The sequence below is a fragment of the Cottoperca gobio genome, chromosome 14 (assembly GCF_900634415.1).
Source record: "Cottoperca gobio chromosome 14, fCotGob3.1, whole genome shotgun sequence".
NCBI lineage: Eukaryota > Metazoa > Chordata > Actinopteri > Perciformes > Bovichtidae > Cottoperca > Cottoperca gobio.
The window spans coordinates 4,445,388-4,464,972 of record NC_041368.1 but is presented as its reverse complement, the minus strand read 5'-3'; the positions used below and the strand labels follow the sequence as shown (position 1 = coordinate 4,464,972).

General features: G+C 42.0%; 1 protein-coding gene across 1 annotated transcript in view; it reads left to right on the top strand.

Moving 5' to 3' along the window:
* Positions 1–19,585, top strand: part of uvrag (UV radiation resistance associated gene) — an 88,912-nt gene that overhangs the window by 27,623 nt on the left and 41,704 nt on the right. The window contains exons 10-12 of the mRNA XM_029448434.1: positions 1,526–1,613; positions 2,023–2,083; positions 4,915–5,080. Of these exons, the coding sequence (XP_029304294.1) occupies positions 1,526–1,613; positions 2,023–2,083; positions 4,915–5,080 (315 nt within the window). The remainder of the gene's footprint in view (positions 1–1,525; positions 1,614–2,022; positions 2,084–4,914; positions 5,081–19,585) is intronic.

Sequence of the window (19,585 nt, the reverse complement as noted above, 5' to 3'; positions counted from 1 at the left end):
ACCACTTGGTACTTATATTATTTTTTATTATATTTAATTATTGTGTACTGCCTTTTTACTTCATATGTTCTTTTGCTGTGACAAGAAACATTTCACCGGGACTAATAAAGGATTGTTGATTTCTGATAAAACAGAAAGATACATGGATAAAAAAGTTGCTTTTTTGCACAGCATAAAAGAAAGGTGAAATGAATGGGCTGCGTCTTAAACATTTTTTATTGAGGTTATGAGTTCAATAATTAGTACGGTATGTTGTAAAAAAAATAAAATGGCCCTTTATAGGAAAAAGGTTCCCCACCCCTGATGTAGATGAACACAACGTATTTTGTTTGTGAGCACACATTAAGAATGACAGTGGACACACACACACACACACACACACACTAAATGTGCATGTTTTTAGAAAGGGCTTTGTGAAGAGCTTACACCTTGGACACCAATTAGATGAGGCAAAGCCTGCTGGACAGATGAGTGTTTTCACATCAAAAGATCATTACATAACAACCTGTCTCTGCTTTCATAAAACGTTCCCTGGGAAAGGGAAATGATAAGAGACTGCTAACCACAGGCAAAGCCTAAAAGGAAATTCAAGTGTAAGGCGAGGAGAGTGGATGGCTGGGGGTGCATCACATTCAATAACCATTTCCCCCCCAAAATACCCTTTCATCCGCATGAAATGATGGGCTATTACGCATAAGTAATGGTGTAAGTATTGTAGAGGACACCCACGCAGCATTCATACAAAGCAGGCGATCATCTGCATTACTCAGACATAAGCAGTCACAGGATGGGCTGTGTATGAAACCTGGAAGAATCCTGTTATATTTACTGTTTAAGCAGCAGATATGTAATGTAATGTTTCACCCAACTCAATAACTATATTGGTTGTACAATACCAGTGTTACGCAACACCCCAATTCAGTACATAGGGTTTCGGTTATTACATTTCTGTTTCACATATTTGTTAAAGCAACAAGAAATGTTAAAACGAGCAGCACACCTACAATCAATATAGTATTTACACACACTCACCCATGTCAGACCTCAGTACTTGTCACTGTAAGGTGCTGGACTAGTTGACCTGCACAACTAATAATGACTGTCTGATTATGAATATAAAATAACTAGTAATTAAACATTTTTACAGTTGAATTGCACTAAACTGACTCACTGAAGAGTCACTTTGCTCTCAGGAGCAACATTAACCTGATATCACGCATCATAATGCTGCATAAATACTCCTCTTTGCTTGTCTTAAAACTTTAATATTTCTACCAGCTTTGATTACCTTTATGCCTCACAGTGGGTCCCTGCAGTCTCTAGCCTGGATGATTTCTCCCGCTCATTTCCACTTCCTCCCATCACTTCCAACAATACTACTTCCCCTACGATGTGACCTCTGCTCTTTCTCTAGTCCTGCCTTTGCCTTAACGCTCCCTATGTCCTCCACTCGTAACTAGAGCGTCTCTCCTCCTGCCAGCCGGTTACTCATGGCTCGTCCTTGTGTCTGGTTTTGTCTCCCCAGAGAGCAGTTCCTCAAGTCCAACGCCCAGCTCACCTTCCGCTGTCGTCAGCTCCTCTCTGAGCTTTCCTACATCTATCCCATCGATGTGGTGAGTTGAACCTGCTGCACAACACATTGTTGACAAGGCAACTGCAAATAATGATCTCTCACAGAACCCAGGCTTTGATCAAGCAGAAGTGGTGCAGATATGTGTTATTCATGCAACAGTTCAAAGCAATGTTCTGAATGTTACTTCTACTGAAGTGTCTATTGAGATCATCCAGAGGCATTACCTATCTGTTTAACGTGCCTCTCTGGTAAATATTACAGTACTCTGTTTGAAACATTTGGGCATACAAAGTAAATATTGAAAATGCTGACACACTATACAAAGATGGAATGATTTAAAGCAGCTCCTCTGCCCGTGCTGATGTTTCGCCCCACACCGAGTTTCATACTGTCTGGTTTCTGTGTCTGATCACTGTCTTTAATGTGAAACCTCTTATTTAAATCCGCAGGCCAATCAATCAGATTATGTCATCTGCGGAGTGAAGCTGCCAAACTCTGAGGACTTTCAAGGTAATTTTGTTACGTGCCTGCTTGTCAGTTTCAGGGTTATAGGAGGATAGGCTGTGGTAAAGCATGCGGAACAAGTGTTTTGCGTTTGCTTTAAATGCTTGCGGTTATATTTAAATGTTTGGTGAATAGAAACCAATTAGAAGGCTGATGATCTCATAGATACAGTATCTATGAGATCATACGTTTGGCTACTGTACGTGGCAATTTTGCAGAAAGTTTTAAAGTCTTTAACGTGCATAAATGACATAATTTTATAATCACAGGTATCTCATTTTAATGCACAAAAGACTTAATGACATAATTGTATCATCAATAGTTTTACTAGTTGGGAAAGGTAGACATTCCTATCAACTCTGTCTTGTTCTATACAATAAAAGTCACTTGTTGCCGCAGATACTGAGTAAGTATCACTTTCCTGCGGCAAAGAAAGGTTTGAATTCAAATGAACAGGCTCGTACGCGCAAACCTTCCCGTGTGTGTTTTGGTTGTAATCTTCTCTCCTTGTCCATGCAGTAAAAATACCAGATAGAAAACGAAATAATAACATTTCAGCTACTGTAATGCACAGTGCCAGGATGACGAACGAGAAGGTCTAGCTACAAAAATAAAAAAGGAGAAAGAATTTGGACTCTTGGAATCTTTAAGTAAAGAAAATGTTTGGAGTTTGGAGCCAGGCATGTTGGCTGGGAAGAGCGAGCGGACTGGGTTTGAACACTTAGCCTTTCTGATCTCTAGTTGGCTGCTGATCGAGAGGAGGTGGTCAGTCTACCACAGTTTTATAGAGTTTTGTCACAGGATGCTTCTGTAACTGGTTCCACCTCACCAACGTGACAAAGCCACACTTACAACACGATTTGATATCAAAGACACAGTATTAGGCATCAGAACACTGAACATTTTATTTTTTTGTCAGCAGGCAGTTTCAGCCACAAAGCCCTTGTTATCATGTGGGAGTGGTAGGTTAGAGTTAGGGTCACGCTGTGTATGTCGTGATGAATGGGGTTTGCTGTCACAGCGAGAGAAACTTGATGACTTCATGACCTCTCAAAAGCTCAATGGCTCAATAGGGGGGGGGGTAATGAATGATTAGCTCTGGTCTGCAGCACTTGTCTAATACTGAGAACACACTCGCCACTGTCCACTCAACATTCTCCTGCTCCTCTAACCTCACAGCTGGTCAGACCCAGCAGGCCTCTGAACACATAATTCAAGAATACCACTCCCAATCTCCTCCGCTCCCTGCTGTCACACTCCACCTGTTAACATCTTTTAAGAGCACAGGGAAGTGCACAGTGGTGACAGCCATCCCATTTGTGTTTCCAGCAATCCTTTTTTCCCATAAGGTGGAGGCCTGTGTCTGCTTCTCCCTCCCAGTCCTGCATAGGTGGACACCTAGCAGTGAGTAAACAACTGAGCATGTGCTGTGGCAGACGATGACACACAACATCCTAACGCATTTACTTCTAACAACCTTTGCCCTCCTGGTACGGTGGCTTGTGGTTTGTGAAATTTAGAGATGAGCTGAAATACCATCCAGGTAGCCATTAATATTCACCTTCTCACATAACTGCTGTGACCATTGGACATCAAAGGGCAGTACAACATGCAGAGACCTTAGAAAGAGAGGATGGAGAAGCATGCATTTTACCCCTCCATTGCAGCCCGTTGCTCCCTCCTGCTCTCGTGTGTGAGAGGTCTGCCCCAGAAAAAGCTAGATCAAGTCTAGAACTGTCCCGATGGGGGTCGAGGTCAGGTTAAAAAGGCCTGCAGGGGAGGATGTTCGACATTGGAGACCAGAGTCGAGGTTAGTTGAAGTCCTAATCCTACTGTGGGTCAAAGTGGAACAGAGTGGCCCTATTCTCAGACCCTTCCCTGTTTTACATTTAGCTAAGCTTTCTTAGTCAGCTCAGCCTGACGAGACATCAGCAGTCTCCACTTGCACCCTAAGGTGTCCTCCAGTTTACCTGATATTCCTGTTGATGTGTAGAGGTCAGGAAGCTGTTTACTCCAGCTGTTTACTTTTGGTGCTATGGACTAGATACAATGCAGGAAGAATAATCATGCAACGTAGGCTTTCTGTGTTAAAAAACACGAGCCAAGGAACAGACCACGCACTATTGTCGGTCTATTATTGCTGCGCATTAAGATCAAAAACACGGTGATTTTAAATCTTTGCCTCAAGCAATGTCCTGCTGCTGTTTGAGAATGTGAAACCACTTAGTGTGTTGTCTTGAAACCATTCCTTGTACTTAAAGCGAGATGGTTTGCTGTCAGAAATGTTCACAAAGGCGTACAGTTTTCCACTCTAAAAAGTTACTTGGGCTCAGAGAGGAAAGTTCTATGTGATGCTTTTGCTTCTTTAGCACATATTTGAAAGAAACTGGGTATCCCACTGCAACCAATGTTTTTTGATACTTTGTGTGCTCTGCCAAATGTTGTATCACTTTGAAAACACCACCCCACATGAATGTAACTGCTCTCCTTCCTGTGGATACTTGGTTACCAAACTATCTTTGGTTGGATGTCTATTTATTTTTGTTTGGGTTTACAAGATGTGGACAGGGTACATGTAAACATCATTTTCTTTTTCCATGTAATGAAAGGGAAAGTCCAAACAAAACACATCACCGACTGTGTGATTTGAAGTTCTTGGTTTAATAAAATACTGACTTTTGTGTGATTTAAAATGCTGCTGTTTTGAATTTAATTTGCATTAGACTGTAGGCTTAGAGGCTTTGTTGTGTTGTCGGAATAATAACTACACCATGTTTGCACTCTTGCACTCTCATCTAATGTGTGATTATAATTTGTTTTAACTTTGTGTCCTGCAGCAAAGGAAGATGGTAGCGTGGCTGTCGCCCTGGGTTACACGTCGCACCTGGTCCTCATGATCTCGTGCTTCCTGCAGATCCCTCTTCGGTATCCGGTGATCCACAAAGGTTCCCGCTCCTCCATCAAGGACACCATCACTGACAGACTCACTGAGAAGGAGAGAGAGTAAGTAGATCAATACTTGAAACAATGAAACACAATCAGGGAACATCTAATCTTAACATGCATCTGGTTCATCACAAATACGTGTATCACACATGCTGATATACAAGTCCGTCTTCCTCTACAAATACATTAGACTCCAGGTTGCTCTTTACTTTCTTGAAGTGAATTCACTCTGGAACTTTTTTTGTAATGGCTTAGGATAATTTGTTCTTAAAGTAGCTACTCAATAATTTAGAAATGGGTAGATGCATTTTTTAATATATATATATATATATATATATAATGTATATGTATATGTATATTATATATATATATATATATATATATATATATATATATAATATATTAATATATATAGATATATATTCTATATAATATATATATTTATTATATATGTAATATATATATTATTATTGTATATATGTTCTATATTATACTAATATATTGTTTATCTATTGTATATGTTTATATTTCTGTATATTATTTGTTAGATATATATGTATCATCGATATCTCTCTCTACTCTCTCTCTCTCTCTCTCTCTCTACTCTCTCTGTCTCTCTCTCTGTCTATCTATCCCTCTCTCTCTCTCTCTCTCTCTCTCGTCTCTCTGTCTTCTCTCTGTCTGTTCTCTGTCTATGTCGTCTCTTTCTCCTCTCTCTCTTCTTTCTTCTCTCTCTCTGTCCTCTATGTCTCTCTCTCTCTTCTGTCTTTCTCTCTTTCTCTCTTCTCTCTGGTCTCCTCTCTCTCCTCTCTCCTCTCTCTCTCTTCTCTGTCTCTGTCTCTTGTCTCCGTCTCTCTCTCTCTCTCTCGTCCTCTCCTCTTCACTCTCTCTCTTCTCTCTCTCTCTCTCTCTCTCTCTCTCTCTCTCTCTCTCTCCTCTCTCCTCTGTCGTCTCTCTCTCTCTCATCTCCTCTCGCTCTCTCCTCTCTCTCTCTCTCTCTCTGTCTCTCTGTCTCTCTCTCTTTGCTCTCTCTCTCTCTCCTCTCTCTCCTCTCCTCTCTCCTCTCTGCTGTCTCTCTCTCTCCTTTCTCTCTCTCTCTGTCTCTCTCTCTCTCTCTCTCTGTCTCTCTCTCTCGTCTCTCTTCCATCTCTCCTCTCATCTCTCTCCCTTCTTCTCTCTCTCCTTCTGTCTCTCTCCTCTCTCTGCTCATCCTCTCGCCTGTCTCTCCTCTCGCTCTCTTCATCTTCTCTCTCTCTCTCTCTCCTTCCTCCCTCTCCTCTCTCTCCCTCTCGTGTCTTGCTCTACTCCCTCTCTCCTCTCCTCCCTCTCCTCTCTCATCACTCTCTCTCTCCTCCTCTCTGTCTCCTGTTCTCTCTCTTCTCTCCCTCTCTGTCTCTCTGCTCTCTCTCTCTCTCTCGCCTGTGTGTCTCTCTCTCTCTCATCTCTCTCGTCTCTCTCTCTCTCTCCCGCTCGTCCTCTCCTTTCTCTCCCCTCCTCCTCTCCTTTCTCCTCTCTCTCTCTCTGTGTCGCCTCTACTCCTTCTCTCTCTCTCTTCTCGTGCCTCCTTCTTTCTACTCTTCTCTCCTCTGCTCTCTCTCACTCTCTCCTCTCCTCCGTCTATCCTCCTCTCCTCTCTCTCCCTCCTCTCTCTCCCTCCTCTCTCTCCCTCCTCTCATCTTTAATATAAAAAATATAGTGTTATATTTCAATGTCTATCTGAACTACTCCTCTTCATCTCTCATCTCTCATCTCTTCATCTCTCACTCTCTCTCTCATCTCTCTCTCTCCTCCTCTCCCCTGTTCTCATGCTCTCTCTATCCTCTCTGTGTGATCTCTCTCTCTCTAGTCTATCTGTGTCTCCTCCCGCTCCTCTTCCTCTCTCTCCGCCTTGCTCCTCTCTCTCTCTCTCTCTCTCTCTCGTCTCTCTCTCTCTCTCATTTCCTCTTCCTCTCTGTCTTCGCTCCCTCTTCTCTCTCCTGTGTCTCGCTCGCTCCCACTCTCCTCTCTCTCATCTCCCCCACTTGTGTGTCCGTCTCTCCCTCTACTCTCTCTCTCCTCTTCTCTCCTCTCTTCTGCGTCTTCTCTCCTCCTCATCCTTCTCCCTCTCCTCTCCTCCCTCTCTCATCCTTCTTCTCCACTCCTCCTCATCTCCTCATCTCCTCTCTCCTCATCTCCTCTCTCTCCTCATCTCCTCTCTCCTCATCTACGTGGTCTACCTCCAACTCCTCCTCTCCCTCCTTCCTCCTCTGCTCTCTCCTCTCCTCTCTCTCTCCTACTCGACTCCCCTCTCTCTCCCCTCTCTCTCTCTCCTCTCTCTCAGCTCCTCCTACCTCTCTCTCCCTCTCTCTCTCTCTCTCTCATGCTCTCTCTCTCTCTCCTCGTCCATCCCTTGTCTCCCTGTGTCTCTCTACTCTCTACTCCTTCTTCTCTCCTCTCGGTGCTCTCCTCTCTCTCTCATCTCTCTCCCTCTCCTCTCTACTCATTCACATCTCTCCTCTCTCGTCTCATTCTCCTCTGATGTCTCATTCTCTCTCTCTCTCTCCCTCTCATACCTCTCTGATGTCTCGCACTCCTCTCATCTCGCTCACTCTCTCCTCTCCTACCTGCTACTCCTCTCGTCCCTTCTCTCTCTCTCTCCTCTTCCTCTCTCTCCTCTCCTCGTCCTCTCTCTCGTGTCTATCTCTCTCTCTCTCTCTCTGGTGCCTCTCTCTTCCTCTCCTCTTCCCTCTCCTTCCTCCCTGTGTGTGTCTCGCTCTCTCTCTCCATCTCTCTCCTCTATCATCTCTGCCTCTCCCTCCTCCCTCTCCCCTCTCTCTCTCTCTCTCTCCTCTTCTCTCTTGCCTCCTCTCGTCATCTCTCCTCCTCTTCCTCCCCCTCATCCTCTGTGTCTGCATCTCCTCTTCTCTCTCTCCTCTCTCTCCTCCTCTCAGCCCCTCCTCTCTCTCTCCCGGCCATCAATCCTCCCCCCTCTCTCCTCTTCTCTTCTCTCTCCTCTCGCTCTCGCTCTCTCTCTCTCTCTCCTACCTCTCTCGCTCTCTCTCTCCTATATATAATAAATGTGTGTATATATATATATATATATATATATATATAATGTGTGTGGTTGTGTGTGTTATATATAATATATATCTATATTATATATATATATATATATATATATATATATAATAATGTGTGTATATAATAAATGATATATATATTATTGATAGCAGAGACTCTCTGGTGGCTGATGTTAGGCTATAACTCTTCCTCAGCCTTTAGCTGCATGTGTACCGACATTCAGGTGAGGCAATACTAAATAATGCGAATAAGCACTTTTATACAACTCTGAAGTTCATTTTTAATTCCAATGAAGAATGGGGCAGAATCGTGATTTATGTTGTTGCTTATAAAGAATCGGAAAAACAAGTTATTTGTTTTACTTCTCCACCATGCTCTCATGTAAACAGGGATATTGTGGGAAATGGACATTTTATGCAACCATCATCATTATCAACGAAACAGCTTTGGCTACAGTGATTATTGTTGTATATAGAGACGACAATGTAATTGACCTCTTCCCATCCCGCCCCCTTCTTTTAGAGGGGCGGGATGTTCAGGCGTAGATAAACAGTCATCAGTAGAAGTGGTGTACATCATCTGAAAACCTGCAGATTAATTAGACACCTCAGCACCCTGTGTTCTAGTCTTAAACTAAAAAACATGTCAAATCATTTATTAAATGATTAATTCAAATATATTGTGAAAGTGCATGAGGGCTTAGAACATTATGATAATAGTATATTGTGGCCATTCCCATGCGCTTTTATGTCTCATAAATCTTTTCAGCAATGTATTGGTTGATACCATGTGTTACACAGATTTGGTGCCAAAAAAAGAAAAAAGGTTTTCCTCGAGATGAACTCGATATTTGATAAAAGTCCTCTGAATGCCCTGGGTCTGTAGTTTGTGGTTGTAAAGTTTCATGAGGGTGTGATTATCCTCACAACAGGTCCTGTTATGCAGTGAGGTCTAATTTCCAAAAAATGGCCTCACAATGAAATGGCTACTATGGGCACTCACATCATCACACATGAATACAATCATTGGATCCACACGAGTCTCAGCTTTCCAGTCATTTCCAACTAATGCAATTCCTAAACTGTTTAGGATCCCAGGATGCACAAACACATTTTAGGTTAAAGAAATTAATTTATACTGCAAGCAAAGAACGTCATGGTTCTTTCCCCAAACTGCATGTGATTAGCATAAAGTGGGAATATCTTTAAAGGGGAGACTCGTGGGTTTCCATAGAACCCATATTTCATCCAGATATCTTGAGGTGGGAGGTCGAGGGACCCCTGTGAATATGGCCATGATAGGTTTTCCCTTGCCAACATTTAGCCTAACTTTGGAGCCTTATCTAGCATCCTTCCTGACAAGCTAGCACGACATCGTTGGTGTCAATGTTTTCCTTACGCTTTTCTTTCTCTTCGTTTCATATACCAGTCTCGTCACTTGAGCTTTGAAACTGAGCCCGCCGCAGCCTCTAAAAGATAGAATGTCAGCTGGGCCCGCCGGCGCGCTGTCGGATCTTTAAGAGGTTAAACTAAAGAGCAACTTAACACCTTGTTTTAGCTTCAACAAGCATCCTTCACAGATTCAAAGAATGTGCACTGACACTGACACATCATGTAAGTAAGTGACTCTACATGTCATTTACTTCCTCAAGAAAAGTTGATTCAGTTACTTTTTAAGTAAAAAGTGAAATAATGCAACACCTTCTACACATAGTTTGTACTCCACAGTATGTTAGTTCACATGCGGCACGGCTGTTGTGTCATCATAATTTGAAAGATACAGCATGACATATTCACACTCTTAGTTCCTTCTGTGAAAATGATTTTATTCATCCAACATTTTAACCATAACTTATCATCCATCTGTTGAAATGTTGGCTCAATAAAGACCTTTGTATATTGGTGAGCTTGTGTTAACGTTCCCCTTGTGTGGATAATGTGCTTCATAATGTCTTATTCCGTCTGATGGCCTCAAAATCTCCCAAAACTTGTTGCACTGCAACTCTTTTCAGTTTTGCAAACCAATTTGGAACATTTGCATAGTTGCATATGTTAAAACACATCATTCACATAAAAGTCTTGTTGGTGCCGTCCAGAGAAGCTCCTGCCTCAATGAGTGCAAGATGAACGGGCATTAATCAGACGGATTCAAAGAGTGATCAACATTTGTTACATTAGTTAAAAAGAAAGTACAACCTAAGTTACATGCTGAACATTTGTTTGATATACTTATCCCTGCTTAATTATCACGTCTCTTTTATTTCCACCAAGTGTATTTCACTTTTAGTAATCTATCAAACCATAAGAGCCACATCAAATGACGCAATGCTGCCAGATTTCAAAGACCTGGAATATTATAGTCAATAAATTGCCAGCCTTGTTATACTGCTATTCTCTTTGAGGACCTGTATTTAAGCTTTCAACAGATGATAAAATCAGATGTTTAATACAGAGTGGTATGGAATTGTAACCCTAGAGAGGCTTATACTGCTTCACTAAGCATTTTTAGGCTGCAGTGAAATGTATTTTTAGGCAGGGTGTAAATGGCCAAATTGGTCTTATAATATTCAGAAGAAGACCTTTTTGAAAATGATGATCAAAAACTTTCCATAAATAAATATCTGTCAGGTTTATGAATGACATGTTTGAGTTGAATCCTCTCTTGGTTGTAATGTGTCAGTTGTTGAAGCTCATATGTATGAAGTGCATATTTTAACTGCATTGATTGACCTGTCTGGGGAGAAGAATGTAAATGTACCTTGTCTGGATTTCCCTGTGTGAGATCTCTACTGTTTGTTTATACGTTAGTAGAGACCGTAAGAGCGAAGTGTGACCTCTACAGCACCTGTCCATCTATACATGGCACATGTTTCTGCTACTCTACCTGATCACTGGCTGTCATCCTCAGAAAACTAAGTTACAGTGACTGCAGTAACAATTGTTTGCTTCCTCTGCAATGCAGAATATAATATGGATTATATTTGTCGTTATTACACCCCTCAGCTGCATCTTACTACAGTATCCAGTCTTCCATTCGGTACTCTGTCTAGGATACTGATTTGGATGAGGTTTGGATATCGCCATGTTTCCTATAGTTGCACCTCCTCACTAATGTGTGCACGTGGCATTCCCTGTTTACCATCTGTGGTGGGATGAGGTTCATCCAACCTTGCAAAGTCAAGCGATGTGGGACCTTGGCAACAAAAAGTTATTTTCTTGTAAATTTGGGACTTTAATCTCAGAAATGTATGACTATAATATAATATAATATTATTACAGAATATCCTGTTTCTTCTGTCATGAATTTAAGACTTTAAACTTCTCGGAAGATTACCCCCCTCCACCGGCTTCTTCTTCTTTCTTTCTTTTTTAATACCTATAATAGCCCTTTTATGCCGTCATAGGATTTGGATACAGATCAAAATATGAAAACTCAGATGATACATTGCGGATCTCAATGTATATATTTTTAAAAGCACATCTCTCCAAAGCTCCACTACATACTGCACCTGCATAGCTTGGACTGAAGGTTTCTGTCTTGTGTTGTTTTGCCCATGGTAACAAGTCCCCCCCCACACTTTCTTTTCACTTACTCAGGTGTTCAGAGCATCTATAATGAAGCCCTGCTGAGCCAGTAAATCACAGAGCCCATTTAGTACCAGTGTCTCTGTCACACCCTTGGGCTGTAACCACTTTGCTTCCTATCTTCACAGCATTATATCATTTTGTTGAATCGAACTATTCATGATTGAAACTACTGTGTTGACATAGAGAGAAGCAAATGATGAATCTAACCTCCCCTGGGGCTTCGTCGGGGTCGTTTGTCATGCATTGCACAGGCACTGTAATTACAGCGAGGGCCAATGTAATGAAATTATTATTTGTATATGTTATTGTCTTGTAACTATGCATCAAGTCAACATAAAAAATCCCTGCTGCGTTATGATAATTGCACGCTTGGGACACACATGCTCAGGTATGCACCTTCCATGCATATTGACATTCCACACATGCAAGACCCCCTTCAATAAGGGTGAGAGGGGGAGTGATGAGGAAGATTATGCTATAATCAGCAGTGTTACTAATAGCCGTGGATGTGGGTGAATATGATTGTCCCCTTGGTGTCAGAGTGAGCAGTCTGGGTAGGTTCAAAGCCGCGGAATAAAGATGAAAGTCCAGAGTCGAGCTTGCACTCGTCAGCTCTTACATTATGCTCACAATTCTGCTTTTGCTGTGCAGGGCATTGTTGGTATCAGCAGAACAAATACGGGCACTTTGGTGCTCGTTATGGGCCTTTTGTATTGTTCTAATCATTTGAAAACTAAATTGATAGAAGAAGAGCTGCAGAGCTTATGGCGATGTTATGGCGAGGTCATAATAACAGGACTGCACACCAGGACGCCGCACCATTCTTTGGGTTTTACTCTCACCTTTTTAATGTTTCACAGTATGTTTAGCTGCTCATAGAGTAGCATGGCACACATTTTCCAATGTGAGTGTAACCCTGTCAGGTATGAGAGGCCAAACAATTCAAAAGCCAAGCAAGACACCACCTATCCCGCTAACCCGCTGTATCCAGTCCAGCTGCCTTGTGGTTTACAGTTGAGCTGCACGGCCGGGTAGGCAGAGAGAAAGGCGTATGAAATTTGCTCTGGTCTTCTTTGCTATTAAAATGTGATATTATTGCAGAGATTTTTAATAGATTGATTTTATTATCAGATAAATAATTTCAGAGTTGGTAGAGTGGTTACAAGAATAATGGTAATACTGTACAAACAAAGAAGAACTAATTATTAGTCTCTGATGGTATATTGGTATTTCTCAAAGGTCACCTGTTTTGGGTGTATGTGTATCTCTGCAACTTGTTCATACACCTGTTCAATTAGTTTGAAGCACTGGTTGCATAGACGAATTATTAAACTTTTTTTTTTTTAATTGTTTATAAATCTCAACAATAAAATCAGATTTTAATAGTGAAGAAGACGAGAACAAACTTAATGCATGCTCCATTCTCTCTGCCTACCTTGCCACAAACTAGGTGAGTAAAGTTCTGTGCTATCTGCGCTACCCGAGCGCCCTGACTGGACAGCGCAGGGCAGCTGGATAGGTGGAGTCTATCCTCTGGAATTGTTTGACCCATAGTAAGGGTCAGCGTGTTTACCAGTATCTCTTTGTGCTGTTCTCCCAGTCCAAAACAAGCGACTGCTTATCCTCACACTTATCCTTAGCATGATGTGTAAATCAGCACTGACACTTTCACATCCACATGTGTCATACTTAAAAAGACAAACAGCTGGGAGAAAGTGTCTGAGAAAAAGGGAGACACTATCAGACAACACAGTGATTGAGCGGCCATCTCTCTGTGAGGGTGATTATGTCAGGACAACAGCTGGAGAGGCTCGCTGGGATTCCCTTTACACATTTTCAGTCCTACCATGCAGGGAAGTATACACCAGTGTCTCGCAACAACAAATAAACCTGTAGGCTGTGTGGCTGTTGAACAGACACGACAATCCAGCATCGCCCTTAGGTGTCCCTGAGTGGGGCCAAACGCTGCAGAAAACGTTCACCCCCCCCTCCACATGTTTATGACCCCTGAGGTCCCGGCAGGCTGCAGACACAGCAAAATGATGTGTGGGGAGACGGAAAGCAACTAGCTGAGCTCTAAAAGTGTACAAAAAAGGGTGATTAAAGTGTCGGAAAGAGGCAGCCCGTGGTGATAAGTGAGGTGGCATGGGATCAGTTTCTCAGAGCGTGGTAGGATTAGCAAGCAGTCAGTCAATTGTAATGGGGTGCACATAGGAACCTTATGTTGTTTTAGTTTCATGCTGCACTGTTAAATGGTAATTGTCCTAACCCCGCTTTTGTCATTTGATGAATCTTAGTGCTGTTTTTAGACGACTCCATGCATCCTTCAAGAAAGGCTCGGCCTCCCCTTTCATTGGCTTTACTGCATTACCTGCTGTGAGTGCTGATTTCAGTAGCTGAAATATTCACTCCTGTTCTAATCCAACATAACATCCCTCATTCATTTCTCAGAGCCCTGGGTATAGTTGAGCAAGAACAAATCCTTCTGCCTAGTCTGTTAAATGAAGTGTTACAAGTATTGGGCCTTCAGTGTGGTGTGAAGAATATGAATGTATTTCATTTGAGTTTGGCTAATATCGCTTTATTCCTTTCCACCTGCAGAGTACAGGAATGGCTGCCTTATTTCATACGGTCTGATATTTTGGCACATTAAAAGACATGTGTTGATTTGAACTGTGTTCCCCTCCAGAGTATAAAACTGGCGCTGTAAGAATGTTTGAAAGTAAGGGGAGGAATACGGTCTGTTTGGCCTTTTTAGGATCACAAAATCACCCCCCTCCCCGTCAGAGACAGAGAGTGGACTCTAACGACATGTTGCGCCCACATTTTGTCCTGCAGAGAGCCCAGTTCCAGTGTTTCTGATTGCATGGGGGAGAACTAGGGAGATGCGATCCAGATGTCCACTTTGTGATTGAGTCCAGAGCCCAGCCATTAAAAAGCAAGCACTGCCTCATATAGTCGTTTGCCCAAAGTATTGAAGCGAATCAGTAATTTTTTTGTTCTTTATCACGGCTAAAGGAAAAAAGGATGTAAGTGGGATTTACACATCACTGCTCGGTTCACACACAAAATAAGCTGTTGGTGGAGGCAGTGAATGTGACTGCCAGGGGAGGGAGGCCAGTTTAAGACGAGAGGAACCTGTGAGCTCCAAGAAAAGAGGCTATTGTGCCTGGGCTTCAGCGGTTTCATGTCTCTTAACATGGACCATGTGCACAGGAGGAGAGGGGGAACTGGACCCAAACTAACCTGTTCTGCACAGCAATGACAGGGAGAGCACTGTAAGACTGCAGGCGGGTTAAACATCCTGCTGAAAGGCATTTAATACAGAAAGGCACACGCACAAAAGCAGAGTTTGGTAATCACTTAAGGCGATTAATTAGCTGAAGTTCATCCAAACGATATGCATAGACTGGCTTTCTATCTTACCACTAGTAGATATCTAGCCATGCAGATAGATTTTCATTTTTAGTCTCCAGGGGTTTTAAGATATCCGTCCTGGCATTTCTGGTACCAAGCCAAAATAGTTCGGTGTGGGTCAATGGAATGTCATTTTTGGCACCTGATCAACATTCTCCTTCTTAGATGTGTCGTCTTTATTGCTGTCCCCATATTTGTCCAACAGTACAGATGAATATCACATCTCCAACTGGAATTCAACATCTTTATAGTTTAATGCAGTTTTCACCTCATATGTTATCATCCATATTAGAGACACACTTTGGGCTTCATGCAGGAAGCGATATAAGAACACATTTCCTCACATTTACCCACTGATTTCTGGGATTCACCGATGTTCTTATTTTTGATCTTCTCTTAGGTAAGAGAACATTTTACGAGTGGTCGAGGGCACTCTCACAATAAGAAAGAAAAGCTTCTTGTTTTCACGATTCACAATTTGTTTGTCCAACACAAGAATATATACATTTTAAATGTAAGAAACATTCAAAAAGTATCATATAATGCAGTTTAGATTATTATATGTATTAGTAATTATAATGATTGGATTATTTAAAAGGGGACTAAATAAATACTATTGGTCCATTAATGAAGACTTTATAAACCCTTGGATGATATTGCGTGCGTCTTACATAATGCTCTTAGACTCTTTTTGGTGTTCCTGTAACGGCAGCACTGACACATGTTCACTTTGTTTAAGTTTATTTACCAGTACCTTGATTTCACTATTGCTGAAGTTCTGCTTACAGCCTTTTTTAGTGGCATCTCTCTCTTCTCCAGTCACAAAGTTACCGTTCTTCATAGAAGAGATGCAAGAGGTGATCAACATGGAAGCCAGAGAGTTTAAATCAAATTTGAACAAATAGCTAATTATTTAGGTCTGCATGTGAACTACAAAGGCACTCTGCTTTCTGACGAATCACTCAAGGACAATGACAGGACTGCTGTGTTTATAATAGCTCTGAGGAAGTCGAGGAGTTTCATCTAGGTTGACCGGTTAGTTGCATAAGCAGCCCTTCATCTTGGAGCCCTGCTGATGTGCAGCCTACGTGAGTCTGTGTCCATACTTCATTAAAAAGATAACACAAAGCATCTGTGCTGAACGGCTTTGTGAAGGATGGTGTAGGTAGAAGTGGATGACCCAGCCAGCTGACAACCTCTAATAATATTGCATTCTTGTTTATAGGTTGAGAGTAAAAACTAAATGGACCTGTAACAGTTTTTCCTTCAGTATCATATCTTGCTCTCTTTTTAGCCATGCTAGCAGCATGTCTGTGTGCTGGTCAGATAACTCAACCGTTTGATGGGTTGACACATAATATTGTACAGACATTCATAGTGCCCAGAGGATGAATACTATTGACTGTGGTGACCCTGTATTCTCTAGCGCCACCATGAGGTTGACATTTGTGGTTTTAAGTGAAACGTCTCAACAGCTACCAGATGGATCACACGCATTAATGTCTCCCTCAGAAAGTTGTAATGATTTTAGTCATCCTCTGACTTTTCATCTAGCACAATCATCAGGTTAAACATTTCATTTGTCAAAGACTTTCTATGACCAGATACCTGCAGAACTAATGACCCCTCAGCCTCAGCTGTGGTTTGTGTTTAATGCTAATAAGCACATGTTAGCATGCTAAACTAGGGGGGTAACGATCCATCCAACTAGATCAATGGGACACGAGATGGTCGAGCTAAATTCAAACGAACGCTGAATAAGACATTTTTAGGCAACCAAAATGTTATAATTTAAAGGTATAATTTGTAACATTTCCGCATTAAAATATCTCAAATCCACTAGACCGACTGTATGTTATATATGTTGTTGAGTTGTGGTCTTGCATTATCCCAAATGTTTCCAATAATTTTAAAACCAAGAGAAATACGCATTTTTAATCAATGTACCGGTCCGTTTCCTTTAGTCGCCTGTAATGGCGACGTATCACCTTTTTGCGCAAGAATCAACGTGTTGGTCATAGATTGACATTTGATCCAGTTTTAAGTCACATTTTTTAGGGTGCACTTTTTAGATCGTGGCAGTTTTAAACTATACATTTTAATTGCATAAAGGATTTTAGTCATTGTACGTCAGGGTAACAAGCTGAGCAAACATTAGCCTTTAGCTTGTAGCCTAGTCCCGTGTCCACCAGAGAAGTTTCCACTGAATAGAGTCTATATCGAGCGTGATGAAACTTGGACATGCTATATATTATACTAGTATTAGCATGTTAGAATTGTCATCATGAGCACAGAGCCGCTCATGGCGCTGGACTCTGAGTCTCGTTAGTACAGCTATGATCAAGAACATTGCTGTTGACCAGAGACTCCCTGGTGGTCGGAATATTAATCCTGAATAGGTGTTATAATCTTTTGATTTGAGGTCAGATGGCATGTTTTAAAGACTGCGTTTGGGATGAAGTGTTTTTGGCTATTGAATACTTTGTTGGGTGCTGGTCAGATTAAGCTCCTCTTTTACATCTCTGATTAAAACAATGGAAGAATACAAAAGGAAAGGGGGGGGGGGGGGGGTGAGCGCAGGGGTTGTGAGCTGGGGTCAGCAGATCCCTGGATATTCTTAAGAGCTGTGATGAAAACCCAGTATGACAGAGCGAGCAACTGCCACATCACTCAGGAGACGCTTTAACGACATAGACCAAGATGGCGAAACGGTTATACTGGGGTCTTAAGTGCAGCAGCGGTCATTAAAATAGCATTCACTGACAGATGCTCAGTGTAATCATTTCTCAGATATTGAAAATTACAGCTCACTCTGATTTATATAGTAACCACTGCCATTAGAGCCTTGACGGTTGCAAGGCAGGTGTTTTTTTAGAAAGCCGGTCCAGATGATTTATGGCCCCGTGTCGTTTGAAATCGCACATTAAAGACATTGTGAATCTCACAAGCACCCCCTCCCCCCTACCATTAAAACAAGGGTGTGCGTACTGGCCAAGCCTCGTCGTCTCCAACATGTGAGCCAGAACTGTTGTTTTGCACATTTGGCATATTAATTAGGATGTCTAAACAGGCAATCCAACACATGTGGAGACCTCAGCCTGTGTATACATTACAGCAGGTCACCAGGAGTCTTCCCACCCTATTCTCATGAACCACAGTAAAGCTGAGCACGACCACCCACCTGCACAGCGTGTCCTCCTTTTTACTCCTATGTTTAATGCAATGGACCCAAGAGGGAAGAGAGAAGTCCAATATACTATAACATGCTTAAATATACATGCTCTCTATAGTTTTCACAAGAAGCCCCCACTGACCTTCTCTAATAGACTGCTTTTAACAGGACTGCCTGTCGAGACGATGGTCATTTTAAACTCCAAAAAACAGGCTCAAATGGACTCCATTTTGGCTCCGTCACTGTGGTAAAACTCCAGAAACCATTGTCAGTTTTAAACAGGCTGTATGTACAAAGCAAAAATACATATACAAAGCTTTAACTAGGGTCTTTGGGCCGTAGTAACCTCTCGTTTTCTCTTTGCACAAATAGCCCACAAATGTGGCCATTTAACCGGAGGGTATAAAAGACGTCATGTGCTGCTGACACCTGCTCGAAGGCCTGCAGTCCCGGGAGAGTGTAGACAGTGGTGGTGGATCACTCAAAGATGAAAGAAGTATAAGTCAGCCTGCTATTAAAAGATCCCTCAACAGGAATAAAAGAAAGGGCAAAGAGTGTTTGAAAAAAAAGAAATGGACAGGAAGAAATGGCAAAGAACTTCCTATTACTTCATCTCATCATTGTAGCTTTATGTTTATTGGTTGTTTCTCCTTTTAACAAGAGTCCTTCCTTTATATTTGGAAGATGTCTGTGTCTAGACCCAGCAGTTAAAGAGCTGGCAGGCCGGGGCGCACATATTCTCACTCATAAAGACAGGGGACTTTCCTGTGGGATGCAGCTTTTGTCTTTTTATACAATGTCAGGGCTCCTCCACACTTATTAATTACATATCTTTGTGTCTACAGCACCCGCACGTTAACTATGCTGTGGTGAGATTGCTCTGAAGGGTAGATGAGAAGGAAAGAGGAAGGCCATTTTTTACGAGACGGGGATAAAAGTGACAGATTTACTTCAGTTCCTTCTCATCTTTTTGTCCAGTGCATACAGAGTTGAATATTAGCTAAATGAAAGCAGATTTCATGTTTGAGTAATCAGTCTTTTAAACGGACGCTAAAGTGAGTGGGTGTGTTGATTATGGTGCCTGTCATATTCAGTTTGCCGTGTTAGTTTCACGGACATGACCCTTCAACAGAGCTGCCACTGAGGGGAGCAGGAGAGGGATGTGCTGACGGAAGAAAGGGCTTGATTAAGCAAAGTGAAGAAATGTAAGGAGTGCTGCTGAGATAGAGATGATTCAATTTGATTTATATGTACAACAAAATTAAACAAAAGAACTAACAACATTGTGCACAAGTGTCAAGAAGCAAAGTAAGCATTAGCTCATTT